General features: G+C 49.6%; 1 protein-coding gene across 1 annotated transcript in view; it reads left to right on the forward strand.

Annotated features, from left to right (window-relative positions):
• NTRK3 (neurotrophic receptor tyrosine kinase 3) overlaps positions 1 to 24,254 on the forward strand; it is a 264,227-nt gene that overhangs the window by 204,622 nt on the left and 35,351 nt on the right. Inside the window, exons 14-16 of the mRNA XM_087829119.1 lie at positions 17,877 to 18,007; positions 22,256 to 22,428; positions 23,101 to 23,344. Coding sequence (XP_087685245.1) covers positions 17,877 to 18,007; positions 22,256 to 22,428; positions 23,101 to 23,344 — 548 coding nt within the window. The remainder of the gene's footprint in view (positions 1 to 17,876; positions 18,008 to 22,255; positions 22,429 to 23,100; positions 23,345 to 24,254) is intronic.

Raw genomic sequence — 24,254 nt, forward strand, 5'->3', positions numbered from 1 at the left:
CTGGTAAGCTTTGGTCAGATGATGAAGGATTGAGATTCACCCGTGCTGATTAGGACTAAGAAAAGCCATTGCAATTTGGGCCTCAGGAGATCATTGTGACTTTGTGATCAATGGGACAGGGAGTGAAGTGGTAAAAGAGTGTAAAGGCTTGGGAATGAGTAGAGACCTGAAGACCAGTAGATGGCACGAGAGAAGGTAAACTGACCATCAGTGAGTGTGGTGATGCAAGGGGACATGAAAGAAATTTCCAGGGGGAGGTAGGGTTAAGCATTGCTTTCCGTTAGGTTGGAGGAACCTTATCCTGTAGGTGAGATGTTGTGGGGGAAGGACAGAGGTAAATACTAGATGGGACAACATCCAAAGATTAGGTGGAAAAAACTGGCCACTAGAGCTTGGATGTAGGGGTTAACCTGGGAAAAAGAACTATCGGTTCATCTAAGACCACAGGGAAAGGCAAGAATGCAATAGGTGAGACTGAAGAGAAAGGGAATTGCTGTAACTTCTATTTCCTTAGCAAAGCAGAGAACAAAGTCATCCTAAAGTGAGTCCATCTATGCTGGGGGTGTTTCCTGTCATCCCCTTGGAAGGAGGTCCCAGGTCAGTCTTGTTTGGGAAAGGATCCCAGGTGTCGACCTTTTATTCATCAAGGAGGCACATGCTACCTGTGTGCACTGTGAGCTGTGGCTGATCTCAGTTTCTCTGTGCATTTCACTTTGCTCGCATGGTAGCCAAACCTGGGGTATGCTCCTCACACTGCTGGTGGGATGCACTGGTAAGTGCAGCAGGCCACATCCTTCGTCCTCAGTTTCCCACCCTGCTGACAATGAGCTTAGCAGCCATGGCAGAATGTGACAGCCCCGCTGCAGGACACCCACCATGTGGCCCAGAGATTAAGTGCTTCCCACACCTTGCCTGTCCCTCACCATGACCTTTGAAGAGGTTCCTGGAGTCCACCTAATTGCAAAAAAGTTGAGGACGTTCCAGTTGGTGAGGTGGCCCTTTGTGGTTAACGAGTCTGTGCTGTGACCAAGCCCTAATTTGAGTGTAGGGCCTCAGGTTGAGGAGAAATTTGGATTTCAGGGGAGATGGAGAACCTGAGGTTCTAGTTTTCAATAACTTTGACATTCGGTTTACTGATGGATGCTATGCTCAGATGACTGTGGTCTTAAGCTCGATATTGACTCAGAGCTGTGATTGTCCTCCTGCGGGGCACTGCCCTGGTTTAATAATTAGTGTGTCTGCCTTAGTTTCTGAATTCAGTTCTGCTGAGGCCACAGCCACCTCGGCTGGTGCTGGATCGCCTCACTCAGAGTCACAGGAGCCTATAGAATAATGATGATAAACCGCCAAGGCCGTCACTCATCTGCTCAACTAATAGGTGTTGAGTTGCTGGGGCACAGTTCTGACGGAAACACAAAGAGCCACCTTTCATGGAGCCTGCATTTCACTGGGGAGACCAGATCATAAACAGACAAAGAAGTTAGTAAGACAATTACCCGATGGAAGTAGGGCCATCCATGAAAATTATAGCAGCGTCCTTTGATAGAAATGAGCCTTCAAGTTGAATGGTTGGAGAGCAAGCATTTGGGGATAGGTAGTGGCTGCCATCAGGGCTTAAAGTGGCACCAAACTTGGGAAGTGTGAGAAAAGAAGGAAGGGCAGTGGGTGGTGTGGAGGGCGGTAGAGGAGAGGCTGGTGGTGAAGTCACAGGGTGGGCTGGATCAGATCCTATAAACAATGATAGAGCAAGTTGGGCTTTCATTCTAAACTCAGGTTTGAGCTAGGGGAGAAACATCAAGTTTCCTGCTTTACTTTTTATTAGAGATGACCTTGGCTGGCTGATGATGTGCCAGAGCTGGCGATGGGGGATGGGGAGTGGGGGGAGAACACGAGCTTAGTTAGGAGACCACTGCCAGGGTGAGAGCTCATCATGGCTGGGATGACAGTGGTCACAGCAGGATAGAGAGAAGTGAGTCTATTGGGGATGGTGACAGATTTGAGAAATGCTTGGAGGTTGGAGTCAGAAGGGTTTACTGATGGGCTTGGTGGTACTGTGGGGAAGAGCCATCAAGGAAAACTGGTGGATTTAGGGGCTTGTGCCACTGAGTAAATGATAATCTTTTACCCCACGGTGTGTAGGGGGAGTCCGGGGAGGGGCAGGGCAGGGTAACAAGTGAGAGTTCTCTTCTGACTGTGCCACACCAGACACCCAAGAAGAGAGGGCTGGTAGGGATCTGAACAATAGGGATGACTTCACAGGCAGGTGACAGCCAAGCAACCTCCCATGAGATTATTGGACCCCACCCCGCATGTTCATGTCACTATGTCTCTCCAAGGATATCCAAGGGTGGAGTAGGCTGACATTGTCCTGCTCTTCTTGTGAAAAGCTCCACGTTCCTGCTTTCATGGGGTGGATGAGTTTACTGACTGTCTCAGCGTCTATGTGGACCACCGCTCTCCAGCATCTTTGTTGCCAGCACGTGCTGTGTGCTTTCTGTTCAGTGTTTTATGCTTAGAGCACCATTCATATGTGGAGTTTGGGTGTGAGAGTAGCTTTTGCTGTAGTGTCAACATTATGTATAGCAGTTGTGTGGTAGCAACTCAAATTACCAAATATTAAATCTTAGATGTGTCTGTTGCTAGAAGTCCTCCAGCCACCCCACCAGCAGGCCACCCTCATGCCACTAGGCTCCTCTTTTTTCTCGGTGATCTCCTCCCAGGGAAATTCAGTCACTAAACTTAAGTGTCTAGAGCAATTCATTTCTCTCCTTACTCAGCACTGAGCCTGCTGTTCCCTTATACAGACTCAGTGTGCTCTGCTAAACAACAGGCCATCTTTATACGTCTAACTTCCAGCAGCTTGGAGAACTAGGAGGAGCTTAAAATGTTTCTGTCTTCTTTCATAGTCTCTGAGAGGCAAAGGAAGCAGCAAGATTTATTTCTCAGTTACATGAAGTATGTCACCCCTTCTGAAAGGACAGAGTGACTACAGCTGGATCAGATGTATTTCCTTTGGGTTAACCCACTAGTAGCGTAGCCGCTGCCATTTACCAAGAGCTCCTTTTGTACCAGCCATGCTGGCTGCTCTCTGTGATCTCATTTAATCTTATAACAAGACATGGTATAGGTACTCTTATTAACCCATTTCACAGGTAAGGAAATTGAGGCTTGAAAAGGTAACACAGCTAATGGCAGTGGAACTTGGGCTTCAGTTAAGCCCAGCCTCTTAATAACGCCACACAAGGAGGGTGCCACCAATGTAAATGTACTCTCTGTGGGACTGTGGTCATGATGATGACAGCGACTATGACGATGACAATGGTGACAATGACAGCTGACATTTAATGATGCTTGCCTCATTTAGGTACTTTTCTAACACATGCTAACACATTTGTCCTCAAAATACATCTATGAGGCAGACTCTGTTATTACTATATCCTTTTGATAGATAAACCCAGGACCAGAGAAGTTAAGTAACTTTCCCAAAGTCACAGAATGAAGTGATGGGTGTAGGCTGTATTTGATCCCAGATAGTCTGATTCCATAAGTTGTGTTGGGTAAGGAGACAGTGAAATGTACTGCTCTGCCTCAGCGATAGGAAATTTCTAGACGGGGCCTGGAAAACTGAGGGTGGTGATCAGAGCATGGCCAGCTTTCCTGAGAAGCTCTCCTTTAAACCACTGCCCCTCCCCGTTGGAAACCAGAGTGGCATAGTTTGTAAGGACCTGGAGTAACTTGCTGCACGTTGCTCAGGCATTTTCATTTCTGTTGTTGGAGGATGACAAACTAGACCATTTTCCTTCTTACTATTGTGTGGAAGTCATTTTTACATATTCACATTTCTACACGATGAAATTGAGGCTCAGAGAGAATAGACAGTCTTCCTTGACCCCTCAAGACACGGTTAGATGCACCCCCATATGTCCCAGGGGTCCTCCTCTTCCTGCACTCTGGGGCTTTTCACATTGTATTGGACTTGCCCAGTGACTCATCTGTCTTCTACTCTAGAGCCCTGGAGGCCTAGGAGAGGCTCTCATTCCCCACTGTGTCCCCAGCACACAGCCCAGTTTCTGACACACATGCACTTTAGTGCACGTGTTGAATAATACCTTGCAGTCCCTGAGCAAGTGAGTGGAAGAGTCCAGTTTGGTACCTAGTTCCCATCACTGTCAAAATGAGAGTTTTTTTTGAGCTGGACTTCTATTTATCTAGGATTGTCACCAATTAAGAGGCTGGGTGGACCACTGGCTGTACCTGCCAGGTCAGTTGGTCCTGTTTGGGGTGGACATTCTCCAGCTCTCTCTCGGCCAAGACACAGAGCCACTCACTTGCCAGTGTAGCATTCAGCCTCTCCTGAGGCTCCATATGCCAATGTAAAAGCCACTCCAAGTGACTTCCACCTGCTGTGTTGCCTGCTGCCCTCCATCTCCCCTGTGCCTTGCCATGTCCCGAGACCTCCTGATTCTCTGTAGTAGACAGCAGATATCGGGTAGCCTGTGTCAGCCAAGCCAAGCCCGTTTGAAGACCTGTATTCTGGAGCACTCAGAGTTCTCTGTACTTGAAGTGACAGGCAGAGGCCTCTGTGGACAAATCCCTGCTTCAGGTGGGCTGGCAGAGTGGTGTGTTCTTAGAGGAGGAAGAGCCTTTGAATCTCTGCTTGTCTCTGGGTCCATGGGTGCTGAGGTGAGTGAGTGTTGGCAAGGCAGCCCAAAACAAGCAGCCTTGGGAAAGAGTAGAAATGAAGCTTAGTCTTAGTGCTCCTAGGTGCCTGACTCTATACTAGGATATTATCTGATGTTGTCTCTTTTGCTCACGAGCATCCTAGATGCATCACACTTAGCAGAAGAAATGTCATCTCAGAGAGGTTAAATAAGATGTCCAGTGTCACACAGCTAGTCAGTAGCAGAGCTCAGTGTGTCTAAGGCCCATGCTGGGGCCTTTAGCAGCTATAGCAGGTGAAGGGCCTCCCCACTCCCTGTGCATCTCACTCCTCAGAACCAGAAACTGCAGTCTTGAGGTTCATGCTCCTCCCTACCACACTCCTGGGAAATCTATGACCCAAGAATCACGCATGAGAAATGAAAGGACTTACAAAGAAATCAGACCCCTTGAGATCACTGTGCCCGTCAGGAAACTTATGAATCCACTTATGGGTAGTTTTATTTATTAATTTGTTTATTTCCACCATCCACTAACCTGAAACAGAATGGACAACACAGCAGGTGAAGAGCACAGCATACTTCTCACACGCACTGAATTAGTAATGTGGCCACTGCACCAATCCCACCTTCTAAGCCCTGTTCTGTGGGAAACTTCTTTGAGGGGAGTGTCTCCTTATTTCAGTGAGACATTTATCGAGTGGTTTTGCTCTGTTGCAGATAACTTTTTCTTTCCATGACTGACAGTCTTCAACCCAGATAGTTCATCTCTTCTTGATTTTATAACTTGGATTTCCTAAACCATCTATCTAAGTCATGACCTGGGGTCACTGGAGAATCACATATGTTTGCTCAGTATCTCGCACATATGAAAAAGTTGTACAGGATGACATCCATGTGTCATTGACACCGGACACATTTGCAGGCAGGGCCTTAGCTGCCTGGTTCCTCAGACTACTTTTTTTGTGCTGAAAATGAGGAAATGTGTAAGTTCCAGAGAAAAGACACAGAGGGAAAGGGCCAGTTTATAGGGTAAAGGAGCTGTTGGGGTAATGTCTTATGTCACAGAGTTCCTTTGCCTGCAATCCGTGGGGCCATGAGGGCCTGTGCTCAGAGGCTGGCCTCTCATCTGGTGGGAGACAGATGGCAGCCCAGGTCTGTGGGCCCTACTTGACCTTTGCACCATGAAGGTTTGAGGAGCCCTTCACACCTGCCTGGGGAGCCTGCAATGAGAGAGAGTAGGGGTGGGGAGAGGAGATTGGTTGGACAGGAGCAGAGCAGCTGCAGAAGGCAGTAAAGAGCAGGGCAGTGATGAAGGTCACTAACACACATAGAGAAAGGGTAGGTGGGCAAGGGGGTTAGGAAGAGAAAAGGGGGGGTAAGGGCAGGAGAAAGAGGCTGAGGTGGCTTCTGGTAGAAGCAGCCACAGTAGATAGAAGGTGTATAGATGTCTCCACATCAAGCAATCTCTAGAAAAACGAGAGGGAAGGAGTCCCAAGGCCAGTGGAAAGTGGGATTTGGGGTCCACCCATGGGGATGGGAGCATAGTTTCTTGCTGAGCTCCTGATATGTCTTCTGAGGTTCCTGAGGCTGATGCCCCAGAGGCCCTATCTTGATGTCTTGGGAGCCACCTGAGGATGTCCAGCTCTGACAAGGAAAGGTGGCTACTTGTCACCAACACAAGTCTAGTGATGTTCAATGAGGTCTTCTCTCCTCCTCTGACTCTCCACTGACAGTCCTGATAGACCCTTGACCCCTAACTCCTGGGATCTTTCTAAGGACTGGTAAGAAAAAAAATGTTATTGACAATATTCAAAGCCCAACTGCTATGTGGCTCTGTTTCTTTTGGCACCAGGAGAACTAGAAAGAATGATCTTCTGATCTAAGGCACCATAGAAATGTTTGCTGATGACTTCACCTGGTGCCCAAGAGGCAGCAGACTTGGCACTTGGGGAACCTGAATAGACCTCATCTGAGCCCCCAAGGCCGTGGAGGGGTTTCAGGGGTCAGGTGGGGCACCCACAATCCCACCAGTCCTGACTTTTTCTTTGTGGTGTGTTTTTTTTTTAGAATTATAGAGTAGGGGGAGGTTCAGGAGCTGGCCAGTACATTTAACATCTGGTGTGGGGGAACTCTTGGAAGTCAGCTCAGAGGATGTGGTGGGAAAACACCTGGCAGAGTGAGTAGGCTTCCACTGGGGAGGCTGGGATCCGGGATCTCGGAGGCCATGTGGAACGAATCTTTGGGCTCTGCCAAGCTCAGGCTGCCCACGCCCAGGGCCTGTGTGGCCGAGACCCATGGGCTTGGACCTCTGACCTTGAACCCCATCAGGTATAGAGATGAAGAGAGTGAGGACCAGAGCAGAGGCTGAGAGAGGCTGGCAAGGGGTAGGGGTAGGGTAGGCCTGGCAGATGCCTTAGCTCCAGGAGTGGGAGCTGGAAATGGGAATGTCCTCCTTGGAGGAGGCCCAGCTGCGGACTCCCTGGGCTTCCTATAGCTTCTACAGTCTGCAGAGGTGGGCTTCAGGGGCCGCCAACAGAGTGTGATGGAATGGGTGTGCAGACACTGAGGTCAGGTGAGGGAGCCCGGGCCGGAATAACAGGCGGGCACACGGCGAGCAGGCAGGAGGGACTCTGTGCTGATGGGGCTGAAAGGGATGTATGTGTGCTGAGCTGGGAGTGAGTGGGGAGGGAGATGTGGAGATTAGCCGGTACGGTAATCAGCACCCTTCTGCAGCTGGAGGAAGACTGGAAGCTACACTCCTAGGGACCAGAGCAGCCTGAGAGAAGTCTCCCTTGGTCACCAGGGTGAAGCCTCTTCAAGGGCATCTGGTGTCCTATAAGATCCCAATTAGGTCCCCTTTCAAGCCCTGCACAAAGAAGAGAAAAGATGAGTCTTTCCTGAATAGAGATCCTCAGGGTTTAGGACCCCACTTAGGGATATTGCCTTCTAAATTCTGGTGGATTGGGTGTCCTGCCTTCTCTAGCCTTCGGAGCCACAGCTCACCTCCTCTCTGGTGCCTGGGCCCTGCCTCCTGATTCAGGCAGCACTCGCTGAAGTGGAACCTTCCTAAAGAAGGGTCTCCTCGCTCTAAGTTGGGGTCTCGTGGCCTCACTAGGCTACCTGTTCACTTCCTGAGGTCCATTGTCCCTAAACAGAAATCTTCACTAAGTTCATTGCTGCGGGAAAGAAGGAAAGTGAACAGACTTCCCCAGGCCAGGAGACAGCAGCAGCCTTTTGCATCTGGTGATAGAGGAGATCTTAGGGCTGGCCTGAGCCCACAGGAAAACCAGACTCCTGAGCCTTAATATACCCAACTTATGTTACATGCAAATCTAATACCAGCCTTTGCTAATGCCCTTCCCTCCACTGGGGTGGCACGGCGATTTTGATCTTGTTTTCTCAGAGCTTCTCTGGGGGAGTTGAGTTTACATAAGGGAATAGCACAGTAAGCAGAGGTGGTGCAGGAGGCAGCTGATCAATGACTCTCTCTCTTCATTGATGTTTCTGTCTCTCCCTCTCCCTTCCTCTCTCTGAAATCAATAAAAGAAATACTAAAAAAAAAAAGGTTGGTAGAATGTGGGGTTGCAGCTGATCTTGGGACATGAGTTGATTCCTCCTAGTGGAAGGGGGAGGGACCCAGATGGAGGAAGGGGGGTGAGCTCATGACAGTGTATGACCAGGCCATCCACCTGTGGTACCTATTTTATGCGTTTATGTAGAGGATTTATGAGGGGGAAGCCCGAGGATTTGGGCCCGGTTATCAGTGCTCTCAAGTGTCAGAACCAAGAGTCAAGACTAAGAACTAAGACTAACGATGACCCCAAAGGCACTGAAGCTGTAGCTAATGTGTACTGAGCGCCCACAGTGTGCCCTTGCTCCGCGCTAAGCATTTAATACCTCTTATCTCATTTAAAGGTACCACAGCTCCATGTAACAGGTGCTTTTCCTAAGTCTATTTTACAGGTGAGGAAGTTGAAGCTCAGAGAGATTAGGCCATCGGGGAGAATCGTTGGAGATTGGTGTAGTGGGCAGGTGGGAGGAGAGAACTGGCGCATTCCTCTATGAAACTTTACAGCCATTCGGTCACTCAGTATGCTTCATATACATCACTGAACACACATAATGTCATGGAATCCTCATGGCAGTTCAATGAAATGGACATTTTCTAATTTCACTCCTGAAAACGTCAAGGATTGACTGGTTTGGTGACTTGTCAAATGCTGCCTCCTAAGGTGTGTCAAATGTGGAGTTGCACCCAGTCCTGCCTCACTCCAGAGCCACACTCTCCTTACCACCCTTGTTCTGACACTGGGGTTGACTGACATGAAGCCCCCATCTTGTTTGTTGGTTCTTTGTGTATTTGTTTTGTATATTTAGATATGTCGCTGCCTCTGACTATCCAGGTCTCTAATGCCCACTCCTCCTCCTGCCCGAGGGGCTGTTTTCTGTTGGGGCCATGGTAGCTGGTGGTCAAGGCCAGTGGGTGATTGTGGTCCTGTGGTCAGCCCTCCTCTGCTTCTCCCTGCGCTTCTCAGAGGCATTTCTTACCTCCTGGCCTCCCATGTGACACTGCATTCTCGTGGTTCCATGGTGCCCTGCAGTCTATGTCTTGGCCCAGAGCTTCAGAGCTGGAAGGACAACCTTGAACATATTCAGGGTTATATTCTATGTTTGCTGGTGAGAAACCATGATGTCACCACATGGACTTGGGGGACAGAGACAGACGCCAGGGATGAGAGGCCAAGGCAACATCCCTGGGCAGCTTCGGGAGGAGAAGGGCCTCTAGGGAGACTGAGACGCAGAAGGAGCCCCTTGTATGGGCATTTTGATGAGAGTTTGTCACCGTCAAGTTGGAAAGGAAACATCCAGGCTAAAAGAGGCAGAGGAAGTGGAGCCGGGCAAGTTGTCGGAGGGACAGATTCCCAGTCGGAGTCTGAGCTTCATCTTTCAGCACCTAACTTCTCAATTCCAGATGCTCTCCTTGGGGAGTCTTTTGCTCTTTACTCTTGGCTCAGGCAGTCAATGTTTAATGAGAGCCAGAGGGGTCCCCTCGCCATGGGAAGGGCCCATGCGACATAGAGACAAAGGAAGTGGGTACGTCATGTCGGGCTCCTGGTGTCAGTAAATCTCTGAGCTCAGGGGTGGAGCTCTGAGAGGCAGCACCCGGAGGCAGGGACACGTCTGAACTTTTTAGCCCTTTTCTCTCAACTTGCATCAGGAAACGTGAGCTGGAAATCGCCCCAGAACAGATAGTCCTCTGCTGATCCTCTTTCTTTGCTGCTTCCAGCAACAGCAGGGTGTCTTATTTATTTATTCACCGTGGCGGGAACATGATGTCTCCCTCCTTGACCACTGCCTCTAGCCTGCGGGTGCTCACGTACCCTGGAGTGGAGACCTGGTGTTGGCCGAGCTTTGTCAGGCGCAGACCACAGAGGCACTTTGCTTAGGAGTCTGAGTGGCAAAGACTGAGGGTCAGGATGTGGGTCTCAGCTGTCCTTGTTCAAAGTGATCCTGATTTGGAGCCCAGTCTTGGAGCCAGGACATAAATAAGGCTGTTCTCTGGAGCTTCCTGGACCCTTTCCCATTCTCCTTACCACTCCCCCAGCTTCCCTCTTCCTCCTCCTTTGGAGTGATCTCCATGTTCCAGTCCCGAGCAGTGCTGCAGAGGGAGTTCTCATTCATTCACTCATCCATCCATCCATCCATCCATCCATCCATCCATCCATCCATCCATCCAACATTTTGTGAGGAACTGCTACATGTTGGGCCCAGTGCTAGGCCCAGTGTACAAACTCAATAACACATGGCATTGGCCTTTGGCTTACACAGCTGCCAACACCCTCTAGAGCTCCTTTGCAAAGCCATCAAATTCTGAAAATAATGGGGTCAGTCTCAGTCCAGCAGGAGGAGCCTTGGGATGGGACATGAGCTGGCCAGCAGAAACATCAGGTTCTTAGACAGTCCTGAGTCTGCCTTACCCCAGGACAGTGACAGTGGCTGACAGTGCTGGTGTTCATTCAACCTAGAATTTTTTTTTCTGTGTCATTGTTACCCCCATTTAGTTAGTAACTGGGGACAAAATTTTATTTATTTGTTTGGTTTTTTTTGAGAGAAAGAGAAACATTGATTTGTTCCACTTATTTATGCATTCCTTCCTTGCTTGTATGTGTCCTGACAGATCGAACCTGCACCTTGCATATCAGGACAGTGCTCTAATTGGCCAGGGCCTGGGGACAAATTTTAAATTCTAGACCTCCAAGTTCTACAGAGTTCTTCTGTTGGCTCTCCAGCGTTTGAAATGTCTTCTCTTAGAAAATCCTTGACATGAACGCAGGACATCCTGTTTTCACAGCCTGTAAGTCATCCAGGGATTGCTTTGCAAGCGCAGTTCCTGGGACAGTTTAGCCACGCTCTGCTCCCAGTCCAGCTGGAGGAGTGGCTGGGCTGGCTGCAGACCACTACAAAGGGTCTGTAGCTGTCCAGGGGCCACACTTACCTGCTCTTACACAATACTGAAGGGAAAATCAGCTCCACATGCCACACGGGCGTGAGGTGAGGCGCAGCCGGTGGGGCCGTGAGAAGACGTCAGGGAAGAAATTCCTACACTAGCAGAGGCAGGGTCCTGCCCTCTCAGCAGTCTCCTTCCCCCTCAAAGACTCAGAGCTGGCCCTCGGCCTCCCCTCCTGCCACTTCAAAACCCACAGTTGGAGCTCTGAGAATGTTATCTTTTCCATTTAAAGACATTCCATTTCATGTGTAATTAAATGTGTGGTATTGAATTAATGTTTTCTTCTGAGCATTTTTGGCAGCCTGAGACCCTAGGGTCTGGCTAATGTAAAGAAAACACACACTTCTCGGAGACCCTCCCTTCCTTTCCATGTTCCCTCTTCCATTCTTTTCTGCCAAGAGTCTCCCCCCTCCTTCATTCACAGTCATCCTCACGACTCACCTTGTAATGCAAGGGCCTCTGAGGCTGTCCAGACCCTCTGTTTTCTTGTGGGTGTTGGGGTCTTGAATTTTTATTTTTTGGTACCATCCTCATCTCCAGAAGGCCCCTCTCTATTCTGATTGAGCTCTGGTGGTGATGACCAAGGATGGAGGGAAGCTCTATTGGAAATGACTTTCTGTCCTCTTAGATGTATTTGGTTTCCACCAAGTACTGTTGCCAGTTCAGAAAGCAGCACCTCTCTCCAGGGTGGGAGATACAGTGGCAAGAGAAACTATTGTGAAGGATAGCAGGGTGACACAGTCCAAAGTCTGGTGGTCCACTTGTAACATCTGGGTCACCTTGGGCAAATTACTTTGTCACCTTGAACTTCAATTTCTTACCTTTAGCACTTGGGATAGCAACACATTGTGCTTAAGAGAGTTGAGACGGTGAATGAGGCAGTTGATGTTGAGAGCTTAGCATAGTGTCTGGCTCAGGGTACCTGCCCACTCAATGACAGTTACTTTTATTATTAATAAGGGCACCAGGGGGCAATGTTAAGGTAAAACAGACAAGCATAGAGTGATATAGACTTGGTGGGGGAAATATCTGAGAGGTCTCAGCAACAAGGGCACCCACTTAGGGAGTGGGTGTTACAGTGGACCAGGGAAGAGGGGAAGGCAGGGTGGTTAGAAGAGCCCATTGGGATCAGGTGAGAGAGCACTGCCCAGCCCTTAGGGATGCTGGGAAGGCCTGTGTCTGAGTTGCCTAGGCCTTTAGGGAAGGACATCCTAGTGCTGCTGCATGCCTGGCTTCTTAGGACAGTCACCAATCTGAGCTCCAAGGCAGCCAGTGAACTTCTGTTAAGGCCTCTGGGTCTGCCTGAGGGAGCATGCTGGCTTTTGGGGACTGACTTTGCTGCCTGACATACAACAGAGTCAATTCACCATTATTTGTAATCACCGACCCTGGGAAATCTGGTTTTTCTCTACTGATCAATAGCTGTCTTTGGTAGGTGGTTGTCTCTGTCTTTATTCCATTGTCTGACCAACATCCCTCTGCAACCTGTTTTGAACTCTGAAGGAGGAGGAAGTTGGAATGGAGGTGACCGGCTTGGACAGTCTCTGCATGACCCCCTGAGTCATGCACAGGGCTGGCTCCCCTCTGAGCAGCCTAAGGGCATTTCATTTCCAGGGAATATCACCATCCTTCTCCCAGTTTCCAAGCCACTATTTTGTTCACAGGTATATTTATCTCTGAGTTAAAGTGAAAAGATTGCAGAAAGGAGGGAACCTACTTTTGTTAAATGTCCATTATATTTCAGATATTACCTATTATCTGATAGCTAAACAGACACTAGTGTTCCCATTCTGCAGATAAGGAACCAGAGTCCGAGGGAGGGTAAGGCATGGGGTCAGGATTCGAAGTCCTCACTCTCTCAGTAATACTGTTTTGTGTGGAGTTTATGCCTTCTATTCACCCCTGATCAGCAGGGCTGAGTAGTTTATGCCTGTCACACACCCATTTCCCAGGAACATAGAAGTGAAGCTGACAGTGGTCACCTGTGTCCCTGGCCATGCCTGTCTGTGCAGGTCACAGAAGGTGCTGCAGGAAACCACCTCCTTCTGTAGGCAGGCAGAGGCAAGATGAAGGGATGACCACAGCCTGCCCGCTGACCCCAGGGCTCTGAGGTCTTCTGTATAGAGGTCTCTGGTGGCATCTTGGGTTAGAGATTCTGCCCTAGGTCAGGCTTGCTCCAGGCCTGGAAGACCTCCCAGAAGTGAATCATCATCTTGGCCCTCATACAGGGGACGATTTGTGGAGCAGTAACTGAAACTCAGCAATTCTCATTCTGTATTTGTCTGATGAAGCGGTTGTCCCATGGCGACGAGCAGCTCTACCATGGTAGTGGCTCCCTTGAGAAAAGGAGTTAGGGGAAAGCCGAGCCAGAAAGTGCCAGGAACCCTTTTCATCTCCCACAGACACCTCCCCACTGTCTACAGGCCCTTTTCTCCCTCCAGCAGCCCCCATTGCTGGAGATTGGGAGGTCTTCCCATGCCTGGGCTGTGTAGCCGCCTCTCTCTTCCTCCCCTGCCAGTGTCCCGGCATCTGAGCTTTGTGACCCAGACTCTGCTGGGCCGGCCAGCCAGGCAGTAAAAGGAGATTGATGCCCTCTCCTCCTAGGAAAATCCATCACTGTTTAGCGTGTGGGTCAGATGGCTTCACCAGAGGCAGCTCTGAGCAGCACTGTGTGAGCTAAAAATAAGCACAAAAGGAGGCCCAAATAGATGCTTGGACATCAGAAATAGAAACATCTCATCTTCCTCCACCCTCCTCCTCCTCCCAGGGCCTCCAGGAAGGGGGCTCCTACCCTTTCCCTTGGGAAGACACTGTACTAGAGTCCCAGGATGAGCAGGTGAGAGAAGTTGCGCAGGAGAAGGGGGAAGATGGAGGGTTGAGCTGCTGTGGACCATGTTATCTTGGTGGCCACAAAGTAGAGAAGACATAGGACAGGCAGCCTCAGGTCATGGAAAGAGCACAAGCCAAGAACCATGAAAAGAAGAGAGAGTCCTTCCTTAACTGTGTTTTAGCTTTCGGAACTTCGGAAACTTACCCGGCCTCCATTTTTTCATCTGTAAAAGGGGCACATGAGCACGTATCTCCCATGAGAATTGGAAGTTGAACAAATAGTAGGATTGGTCACAAACTAATTCCCTTTACCCAACTTCTTCCTACTTAAGTTTAGGGAAAGCAGCTGCTTCAGTGGTGGTCTGGGGCCTGGGGTCTTACTCGTACACGGGGTTGTCTGTATGGAAGTGATTTGCCTCGTGTGTCTGGCCCATATCCAGCCTCCCTCGGCCACAGCCCGTGGTTACCTCTTGAAGCTTCTTATCCTCGTGGCTGGGAGGAGGTTCTCTCCTGGGGAGGATTTATGACAGAATGGAGACGGTTTTCATTTTCCATTCCTTCTGCTGCCCTTTCTCAGACCTCACCGCCCCATGCGTGGACCCAGCTCAGGTATTGCTCTCCAGATACTTCTCTCTGCAGACAACTAGAGTGAGCCCAGACTGTTTTATTCTGAGCTGCTGGGCGTTTCCGTGTCTCTGAAAAAGACCCATTTGCAGATTTGGGGAAAACACTTGTGTCTGTGGAAGGCTTCTGCTTCATGCTTGCAGAGAGTAGGCAACTTTCTTATAATGTGGTCACCTCCCCTCGTTACATTCAGGCTCCCCCCTCCCGCAGCTGGGGTTTCAGCGCTGCCAGGCACTCAACTCCTGGGGTGTGGAGGGAGGTTGGAGAAATGGCCCCTGCACGCTGTTGTCTTTTGACTCATGTGCATTTTTTAGGGACGGTGATTCTTGCTGCTGAGGGAGTGAGAGGAGGTGAACTGTTCCAAGATGTGACCCAGGTCCAGAAGCTGAAAAACAGAGTCTCACTCTCAGCAGAGGTGCTCCCCCACCTCTGTTCTCATTCAGTGCTCAGTGTAGCTGACAGTGAGAAGCTGGGGGGGTGTGTGCCTGTGAGATCACCCATCCTAGAGTTGGACTTAGGGAAGCAGGGACATATATACTTGGCCTTTCTAGAGACGTGTGCAGAACCTAAGAAACCAGAGGCTTGATCTCCATTGCTTGGATGAGTAGTGGAGCCTCTGAGAGAGTTTAACTCAGCCTGGGCCACACAACTGGGGGAGGGGAGGAGCCTGGAGGTAAGTCGAGGGCTACAGGCTGCCTCCTGGTCTAAAATAGTTGTGGGTGTGGGACTTGGTGAGCCCGAGCTGTAAAGGTGCACATCAGTCATCAGCCAGCTAACCCCTGACCCCATCAGTGTGGTCCTGTTTCAGTGGTTCTCAAAGTGGGGCTCCTGGGCCATCAGAATCTTCATCATCTGGGCACTTGTTAGAAAGGAAAATTATCGGGCCCCACTGGACCTACTGAATGAGAATCCCTGGGTGAGGGGCCCAGAGAGCTGTTTCCACAAGCCCCCTAGATGATTTTGAGCAGCTGATGTTTGAGTACCTTCTGTTGCAATGCCGAGGGAGACTGTGGTCGTGGTGGGGTCTGGGGCCAAAGGGCAAGTGACTTGGCTACTTGGGCATATCCTGATTCTCTGGAGTCTAGTCCCATCTCAGCCATCAACCCATCTCAGCTACCATCTTATCTCAGCCACCATCCCATCTCAGCCACCGTCCCATCTCAGCCACCATCCCATCTCAGCCACCATCCCATCTCAGGCACCGTCCCATCTTAGCCATCGTCCCATCTCAGCCACCATCTCATCTCAGCCACCAGTTGGGGACTTGGCCCTTGCTTTCCTTTCTTGTAAAATAATGTCAACAATCATGAAAACACCAAAACACACTGATACTTCAGAGGACTTAAAGGTTTACAAACCTTTCCATACACTAGCTGATGGAGCAGGTAAGTGGAATTTGATTACCCTCCCACACCCATTTTGCAGATGAGGAAACTGAGACCCAAGATGTTTTGTGAGGTCCTCAAGCCCAGAGTGCATGGAGGATCCAGTTGTAGAACCAAGTGCCCTGACTTCCCCTTCCTTACCTGTCCCTGCATGTTCAGAGGTGTGGGCTTGGCACCTTGACTCAGCGCCACGACACTTGCCTTGCAGGAACCTGTGTGTCATCAGTAGTCACCTAGGAATGAATATTCAGCGATGAGCAGATGGCCTCCCTGGAGAGGTCCTGACCTCCCATTTTCTCTCAGTGGGAAAAATCTAGCCTCCCCCTTCAGGGCCAACAAATACTGTTCCTCAGAGGCTGGGAAATAACGAGAGAGGGTGAGAAGAAGGGAACCAGGCTTAATTCCCTTGTAAAGACTGGGCAAAGCCTGCAGTGTGTGGCAGCCACCTGGAAGCCCCATGCCTGTGAGGAGCAGCCACCTGCAGCTGTGAGCCTGTAGGCCTGTCTCCACATGCTTCCTCCCACAGCTCCTCACCTGGAGGTCATCCAGGGCATGGTGGGAACACCCGCAACTTTGATAGAAAATAACAGTTTTGTATAGTCTATTCTGAAAGGAATCCCCTGGCCAACCAAAACAGTCCCCAAACCCTTGCCGCCACACCCCTCTGTCCCTGTCATATGTCTCCTTGACACTCATGGGAACAATCTCCCATGGTCCTCTGTCTTCAGCTGTCATTTTTTGGCACAGTCATTTGAGACAGCCCTCTTTCCTGGCCCTGCAAAGCCCTTCCTAATGCTAATACAGGCATTTAATGGGCTCCGCCTATTGAACAAATTAATGGAAAGGTCAGCGAGTAATTTCTGGCTCTCTCCTTTCCTCACCAGCCCACTTCTTCTACAATTCCTTCCTAGCATTCTTTCCAATAGGTGGGAGGGCCGAGGTCACCTCCTTGCTTTCTCCGGGCACACAGACTTTAATTAGGTTGCTAAATTAGCCGAGGCGGTGGCAAGCCTTCTCTGTGCACAGACCTGGCTCTGGGGCGTCTCTTTCTGGACTTGGCTTTCATGATCTCCTTGGTATTTCTCTCAGAGGAGGTTTTGTCAGGGAGACCAGTTAGTAGTCTTTATCACAATCCAGATTTTCTGTTAGGACTTTTACAGCCATTATAACAAGAGCCAGTGTGTGTCCGTGTGTGTGTGCACACATGTGTGTACCTGTGTGTGTCTGTCTTTAGTTTCTCCCAGGCACTGGGCCAAGCTCTTCATATGGATTGTCTCACTTAATCACCACAAGAGTTCAACAAGTACGCTATTGGTGTTAATCCCATTTGACAGGTGAAGAAACCAAGGCTCTGGGGTGAAATAACCATCCCAAGTTCAAAAAACTAGCAAAGACATAGAGCCAGAATTCAAACCCAATTCTTGAATACCCTAGAGACCTCATAATTCACAGCGTAGTCTGTAGACCAAGAGCACATGGACATTACCTGGGATTTTTTTAGAAATGCAGACTCCCAGGCCCCTGAGCCAGAACTCACCCGAAGCCCAGGACATTCCTGTGCACAGTAACCATAGCTAATAACACCAGAATCCTGTGCATTAACTAGTGTGGACTATTTTCCAGTTGTGCTCCAGAGACATTATGGGCTTGTCAGGGACAGAGCTGAGATTGATTCTGGGTTGTACTTTCAAACCACAATGAGAGGCCTGTCTTCATGCCCAACTTGGGGTGCTGCTAGAGTTTGCTTCTCCTGCTGTGAACTCAAAAGCAGAACTCCCTGATCTAGACCCCTGGGTTCTTCTGTCCCCAGGGGCCTCTAGTGAGGACAGGACTGACCTGGCTGCCCTCCTCTCTGTCCCCCTCCCACAGATGTGCAGCACATTAAGAGGAGGGACATCGTGTTGAAGCGAGAACTGGGAGAGGGAGCCTTTGGAAAGGTCTTCCTGGCCGAGTGCTACAACCTCAGCCCAACCAAGGACAAGATGCTGGTGGCCGTGAAGGTAAATCCCAGAGGCATGCACGCCTCAGGAAGGCAGAGGGGCGGCTGGAACTGGGGAGCAGGAAGGAGAGGCGCCCTCTACAGGAAAGGTGGTGTAAATTGGCTTTATCGGATGCCCCAAGGTCAATGAACGACTGTCCTTGGGACCAAAACCGACTTCCTTTGGCTTCAAAGGTCCAGAGCTATCACACACAATACAGAGGGGGCTGTTCCTGAGGTGCAGTTGGAGGAACAGGTTTGCCTGTGGAAGGCCCTGGTTTTATTCTAGAGACCCTGGGCTCACTCCCGACCCCAGCTGGCCCTCCTCCGTCCTCAGAGACCTTGCAGGAGGTGGTGTCTGTGCCTGAAAAGTCACTGACCATTTCTCTGGAGGACAGTTGGGTAAGGGGTGGGCTCAGGGACTCCCAGGAGTCACTGCTCAAGGGCAGCCTACATTACTGGGAATAGGAGAGGGGGAGGGGTGTTAGGTACTGAGCACAGGGAGAAGAGTGAGTGAGGGTGGAAAAAGTTCTTAGATGCCCCCACAGAATCCAGGTTCAGACCCCAAAGGGCAGCGCGCCTGAGGATAACTGCCTCCTGGCAGCTGCTAGATGGGTCCATTAACCACAGGGCTTTTTGTTGCTGAACGAGCTGTACAGCTTTGCAGCTGAAGCTGAATAGCCTGGAGCAGTAGAGAAGGGCCTTTGCCCAGCCCAGGCTTCCCCCAGCAGTGACCAGCTTTGCCTGTAAATTAGTGTTGGACAAATCTTTGAACATGATTGGCACAAACAAGAGTCAAGTAACCTCACTGAGGCACCCACAGGTCTCGGGAGCTCTGCTCCACAGTGTGGATTTACCTTTGTGGGTGCAGAAAGCATGATGTTCTGGGCTGGGGGCAGGAGATACACTTCCTGTGGGGACTCTCAGACTTCAAAAGGGTCCTGTCCTGAGCACTGAGGGCTCTGACTAAACCTCCCCCATGATGGGACAGTTTTGTGCTTCTGTGCCTTGTGGGTCTCTGTGCTCATGGTCCTGTGTCTGCAGATCGTCTGTCCACAGAGGGCCTGGCCTCCCTGAATGCAGGCAGCTGTGTGGGCCACAGGCACAGCATGGGAACCAGAAACCCGCCCTACCACCAATTTAGTTATGTGACCTTTCGAAAGCCATTTAACCTCTTTAGGCTTCAGTTTTCTTATCTGTATAACAGAAAATAGAATGTCTTTTCCTTAAAATTCTGTTGATTAAATGACATAGCAATATGTCAGATCATTAGTACACTGCTTGGGACATAGTAAGTGCTCAATAAAGAGTAGTTGCTGTGTGTTTTTATATTTTTATTCTTGATGCTGGTATTATTGAATGTGCTTATACGTGACCTATGACTGCCAACCTTGCATTGACGATCTAGAATCAGGATTGCCGAACATTTTCTCTAAAAGACCGGATAGTAAATATCTTAGGCCTTGAAAGCCGTACACTCTCTGTTACAGCTACTCAGCTCTGCCCCTGTGGTGGGAAAGCAGGCCATGTAAACCAGTGGGGATGGCTGTTGTCCAATATTTTTTTTAAATAAAAGTAGGCATTGTCTGCCAATCTCTGCTCTAGAAATAAATAAGGAAGCAGAGTATTGCCCCCATGAAAGATTAATGATGGTTGTTGCTGGACACCCTGAGAACAAACTTGCTCTGTGGGTCTCCACAGACGTGGGGTGGTCAGATGAGCGAGGGTGTCTTCAAATGGCTTGCGCCAGGGATCTGGGAAAGTTTCTAATTTTGTCCCTAAACTTAGAATCTGCACTGCCTTGAATCCTAATTTATAGGATGACAGTAATCTATAGGGCGTTCCAGCATCCGCCTGGGAACTGGTGAATGAACTGAACATTTTTGCGCTTGGAGCAGGAAATGAAATGATGGCCTGCAACCCTGGGAAATGTGTTCTCGCAGAGTGGTCTGCCGTGAGGGGGTAGTACCCAGACTGGGTGGTGCAGAAAATGTGTTTCTGTTTTCATCCCTGTAAATGGGTTTTCTCCTCTCCTTGGCTTTGGGAACCTTGAGGAAATGAGCTCTCTGGAATTGGAGCGTTCTCACCATCTAGTCAGCTTCTCTCCCATCTGACTGAATAGCTCCCCAGTACCCAGGACTTGGGGTGAACAGGGAGCTGATGCAGAGGGGAAGACTAGAAAGGGCAAAATCCTCAAACTTTGGGGGAAAGAGCAGTAGAAAAGGGGGGCAAATCCTAGCTCCCCTGTTTGTTCTGTGGATTCTGCTCAAAGGGCTTCAGAGACCCCTCAGCATGTCCAGACTTCCTGAACCTCCCATACCACCGGCTGTGACCCATTTTGAAGTTTCCCTCAGAAGAGGACTCCATGGGGAAGGGCAAGGGAGTGTCTGGCTGGCCTTCCTCCTCTTTCTCCTCCGGCCATCTCTTTCCCAGTTGTGTCAATCCCTGGGGATTGGGGCCACTGGCCCCTTTTGTCAGTTACATAAGTACTTCAGGTCTGACCCAGGAACTGGGAATCCCATTGTGAAGGCAGGAGACGGGGTGTGGGCAGACTTCAGGCGGCCGCAGTTGCCTGAGCCTCATCTCCTGTGTGCCTTACAGGGTGCCAGCCTTGGGGACACTGGTGGGCACTTCTGGAGAGCTGAGAACGGAAATATGCAGTAGCTGCCTTTGGCCTCAGGACTGAGTGAGAGAATGACTTACAGAGACGGGGAGAGACCATTTGGCTGGCCCCAAAGTTGATCTACTTTTCCCTCTCATAAATCCAGCATTCACATAAATCTTCATGCTCTCCCATCCCACCCATGCTGGGTTCTCTCCCCCTACCTTGTTCTTCATGAAAATAAATAAATCACTGGCAGTCATCCTGTGCCCATGCCCAGCACATGGAGTTCAGGGCTGCAGCCAGAGGCTGGGTCACCAAGAAAGGCACCTTCTGCCTTCTTTCACCCATAGCAAGACAGCTGTGCAAATGTCCTTGCTCTGGTTGTCGGTGGAATCAGAGCTCGTGACATGAGCAATGGGGTGGTGGACATCCCCCTCGCTTCTGACCTTGGCCGGCCCTACAGGTCTGGCATCCTTGCTGGACGAGCCCTCTACTGGAGCCCATACTCCTCATCTTCCTCGCCCTCTCCTCTTTTCTGTTTTTTAACTTCTGTGCCCACCATTCCCCTGGGGACCTGCCTGGTGACTAATTGGTCTGATGAATGAATTCCAGCAGGCCCGCTAAACAGGAAAGTCTCCTGGGCTCCAGACTGGAGCTATTCGTTCTTTCTTGATCTTTGACAAGTTACCTCCTTGTTCTGGACCTCAGTTTTCTCACCTGTAAAATGGGAAAGTTAACATTAGATAACTTCCAACATTTTTGTCAACAGCGGAGTCATTTAATCAAACACTGTTTTGGTGAAGCCTCCAAATTTTGAAAAGAATGGGAGGTGGTCCTGGTTGAATTTAGGGTGGAACTTGATATCCGCTCAAGAGACCATTGTCCTTCGGATAAGGTCCTCCCGAGGGGCATTGCCATTGACCTGGAGACCAGAAACCAGGAGATGGCTGAGGCCCAGTTTATCTGTCCTTTAAGATGTGTCATTTAAGTTGATATCTGCGCAAGGCTGGGCCTCAGTTTTTCCAACTCCAGACTTGCACAGGTGAAAGCAGATGAAGCCTAGGACCATTTTCGTGCTGAGAGCCCCAGTGCTTCCTCAACCCCTACTCTGAGGACATGCGTGCCTTTCTAAGCCAAAGCTTTGGTGTTTCTCTGCATGTGTACTCCTTCACCATCTAAAGTAAAGAATACAGGCCAAGGAGACTTGATTACATTGTCTGCCTGATTTCTGGGGGACTCTGGGCACAGGCGAGTTTACCAAGTTAAGCAGTTGGGGCAGGTGTTCCCACTGTTTGTCTTAGCTGTGAGACCATGTCTTCCAAGAAACCTTAGGGGAAGGGGCCTTTGTCAGGCCGCCACCCCATACCCCTCCCTTTGTCATTCACACCTAGGGCTCAGGGAGGAGCATAATTTGAAGTCATTGGCTGGTGTCTGGGATGGTGTCAGAAGTTGGTTTCTGTTTCTGCAGGGATGGAACTGCAGAAGGAGGAAGGAGTGAGGTGTGGCCATTGTGACTTAGCCTCATGGTCTTTAAACGCCTGTTAAGATCTTATTTGTTGGGAGCTAGGAGGTCTTTATTCTGAGCACCAGGTTTCTTCCCAGGAGGGGAACAGGCAGATCCCTGGCTTCTGGTTGCTAAAAACTATTGTCCTGCCTTGTGTCCAGGCCCTGAAGGACCCTACCCTGGCTGCCCGGAAGGACTTCCAGAGGGAGGCTGAGCTGCTCACCAACCTGCAGCACGAGCACATTGTCAAGTTCTACGGCGTGTGTGGCGATGGCGACCCCCTCATCATGGTGTTTGAGTACATGAAGCATGGAGACCTGAACAAGTTCCTCAGGTAAGCCCTGACCCAGCCCCCCAACCCCCAGGGGTCCTCTCTGGAGCCAGGAGTTATATTTGCTCCTTTAAACACTTAGGTCCGGGGGTTAGACATGAGCAGCAAACTTTCGTATTTCTGCGTTCCCTCCTGAGCAGCTGGATTCAGGTCTTTATCCTGATTTCTAGGGACTTTTTGATGATGAACAGGAAGGCACAAGCTTACAAACTCATGAGGAGACAAAAATGGTTGGAAAAAAGGGCAGATTTTCCTTACGTAAATTTAGAACTGTGCTGTCTAGTACAGTAGCCACGTGTGGCTGTTTGAATTTAAATTTACATTGCTTAAAGTTAATAAAATTTATTTTTAAAAAATTGTTATTTATGTATTGATTTTAGAAGGAGAGAGAGAGAGATCTATATTAAACCTCTAAAACCTGGGAAACCCTGGATATAAATTAAATAGTCTAAAAGAGCAGTTGCAGTCCCCGACCCACTGGAACATGTCTGCCGTTATCTTAGTTGGGACTTTGGGTACAGTGTTTCACTCACATCCGTGCTCACATAATACATTTTGTCTTAGACAGAATAGGCCACAGGTCGGCTGAGAAGGGAGATTGCATCCTTTCTGTAGTGCACTTCAGAGCTCCCCTGAATTCTCTCTGCCCCCCTCTTTTTTCTTTCCCCCCCACAGGGCTCATGGGCCAGATGCAATGATCCTCGTGGATGGGCAGCCACGCCAGGCGAAAGGTGAGCTGGGGCTGTCCCAAATGCTCCACATTGCCAGCCAGATTGCCTCGGGCATGGTCTACCTGGCCTCCCAGCACTTCGTGCACCGGGACCTGGCCACCAGGAACTGCCTGGTTGGAGCCGACCTGCTAGTGAAGATTGGAGACTTCGGCATGTCCAGAGACGTGTACAGCACCGACTACTACAGGGTAAGGTGGCCTTCCCAGCTGCAGGGCTCCATAGCTGAGCTAGCACCTTGCTCACATGTCTTTGTCATTGTCCGTTAACCCTGTCACTCCGGAGCACACACAGACGCAGCCACGCCCATACATACGGTCGGTCACTCCTACACCCTTGGCCACTCCTACACCTTGGCATACCTGTGTATTTCTCTATAGCTCACTCCTCCTTCCCTGTTGGATATTTAAGTCACCTGTACCCTTACATGGAAAAAACATATGCATTATGTTTTCATTTGTTTCATTAACAAATACTCATCCTTCATGCAACAAGATATATGTACATATATTTACATATATAGCCCCAAGTGCACACACAGACAAACTCAACTTGGTGCTGCATTTTAGCACCTCCAACTCAGTCCCTGATCCAGCCTCACCCACAATACACTGTATTCTTGGAAATTACCTGCTGACCATGTAGCTTGCTTTCAAAGGTAGTTCTTGTTGAGAAGCCAGAACCCAAAGTAAAGTAACAAAAATGGTTAATGTCTTGCTGAGCATAGTCATCCAAATGGCTTAGGAAAGATGAGGGAAGAAAGTGTTATTGCCAGCATTGGAGAGAGGTGCAGGCTAGAAAAAGCTTTCTGACTGAGAGGAGGACATTGTGTCCAATTTTACATCATAAGGTTGTCTACTTTACATTAACAGCTGTCTTAATTTGCTCTCAAATTTTTTCCCCTTAGTCTTTGGGAATTATCTTCCTGTGGATCAGTGAGTCCTTCTGACAGTGTTATTATTGCCAGGGAAAGGACAAGTGGGCACAAGTGTCATTTAACTCAAAAACAGGGAGGAAATATAGGTGCTACCTGAGACACAGAGATGGAATAACTTCTGCAAACTGATTGCAAGTCAGTTGCAGAAAATATGGAAGATTTAC

The sequence above is a fragment of the Miniopterus natalensis genome, chromosome 22 (genome assembly GCF_054644295.1).
Source record: "Miniopterus natalensis isolate mMinNat1 chromosome 22, mMinNat1.hap1, whole genome shotgun sequence".
Taxonomy (NCBI): domain Eukaryota; kingdom Metazoa; phylum Chordata; class Mammalia; order Chiroptera; family Miniopteridae; genus Miniopterus; species Miniopterus natalensis.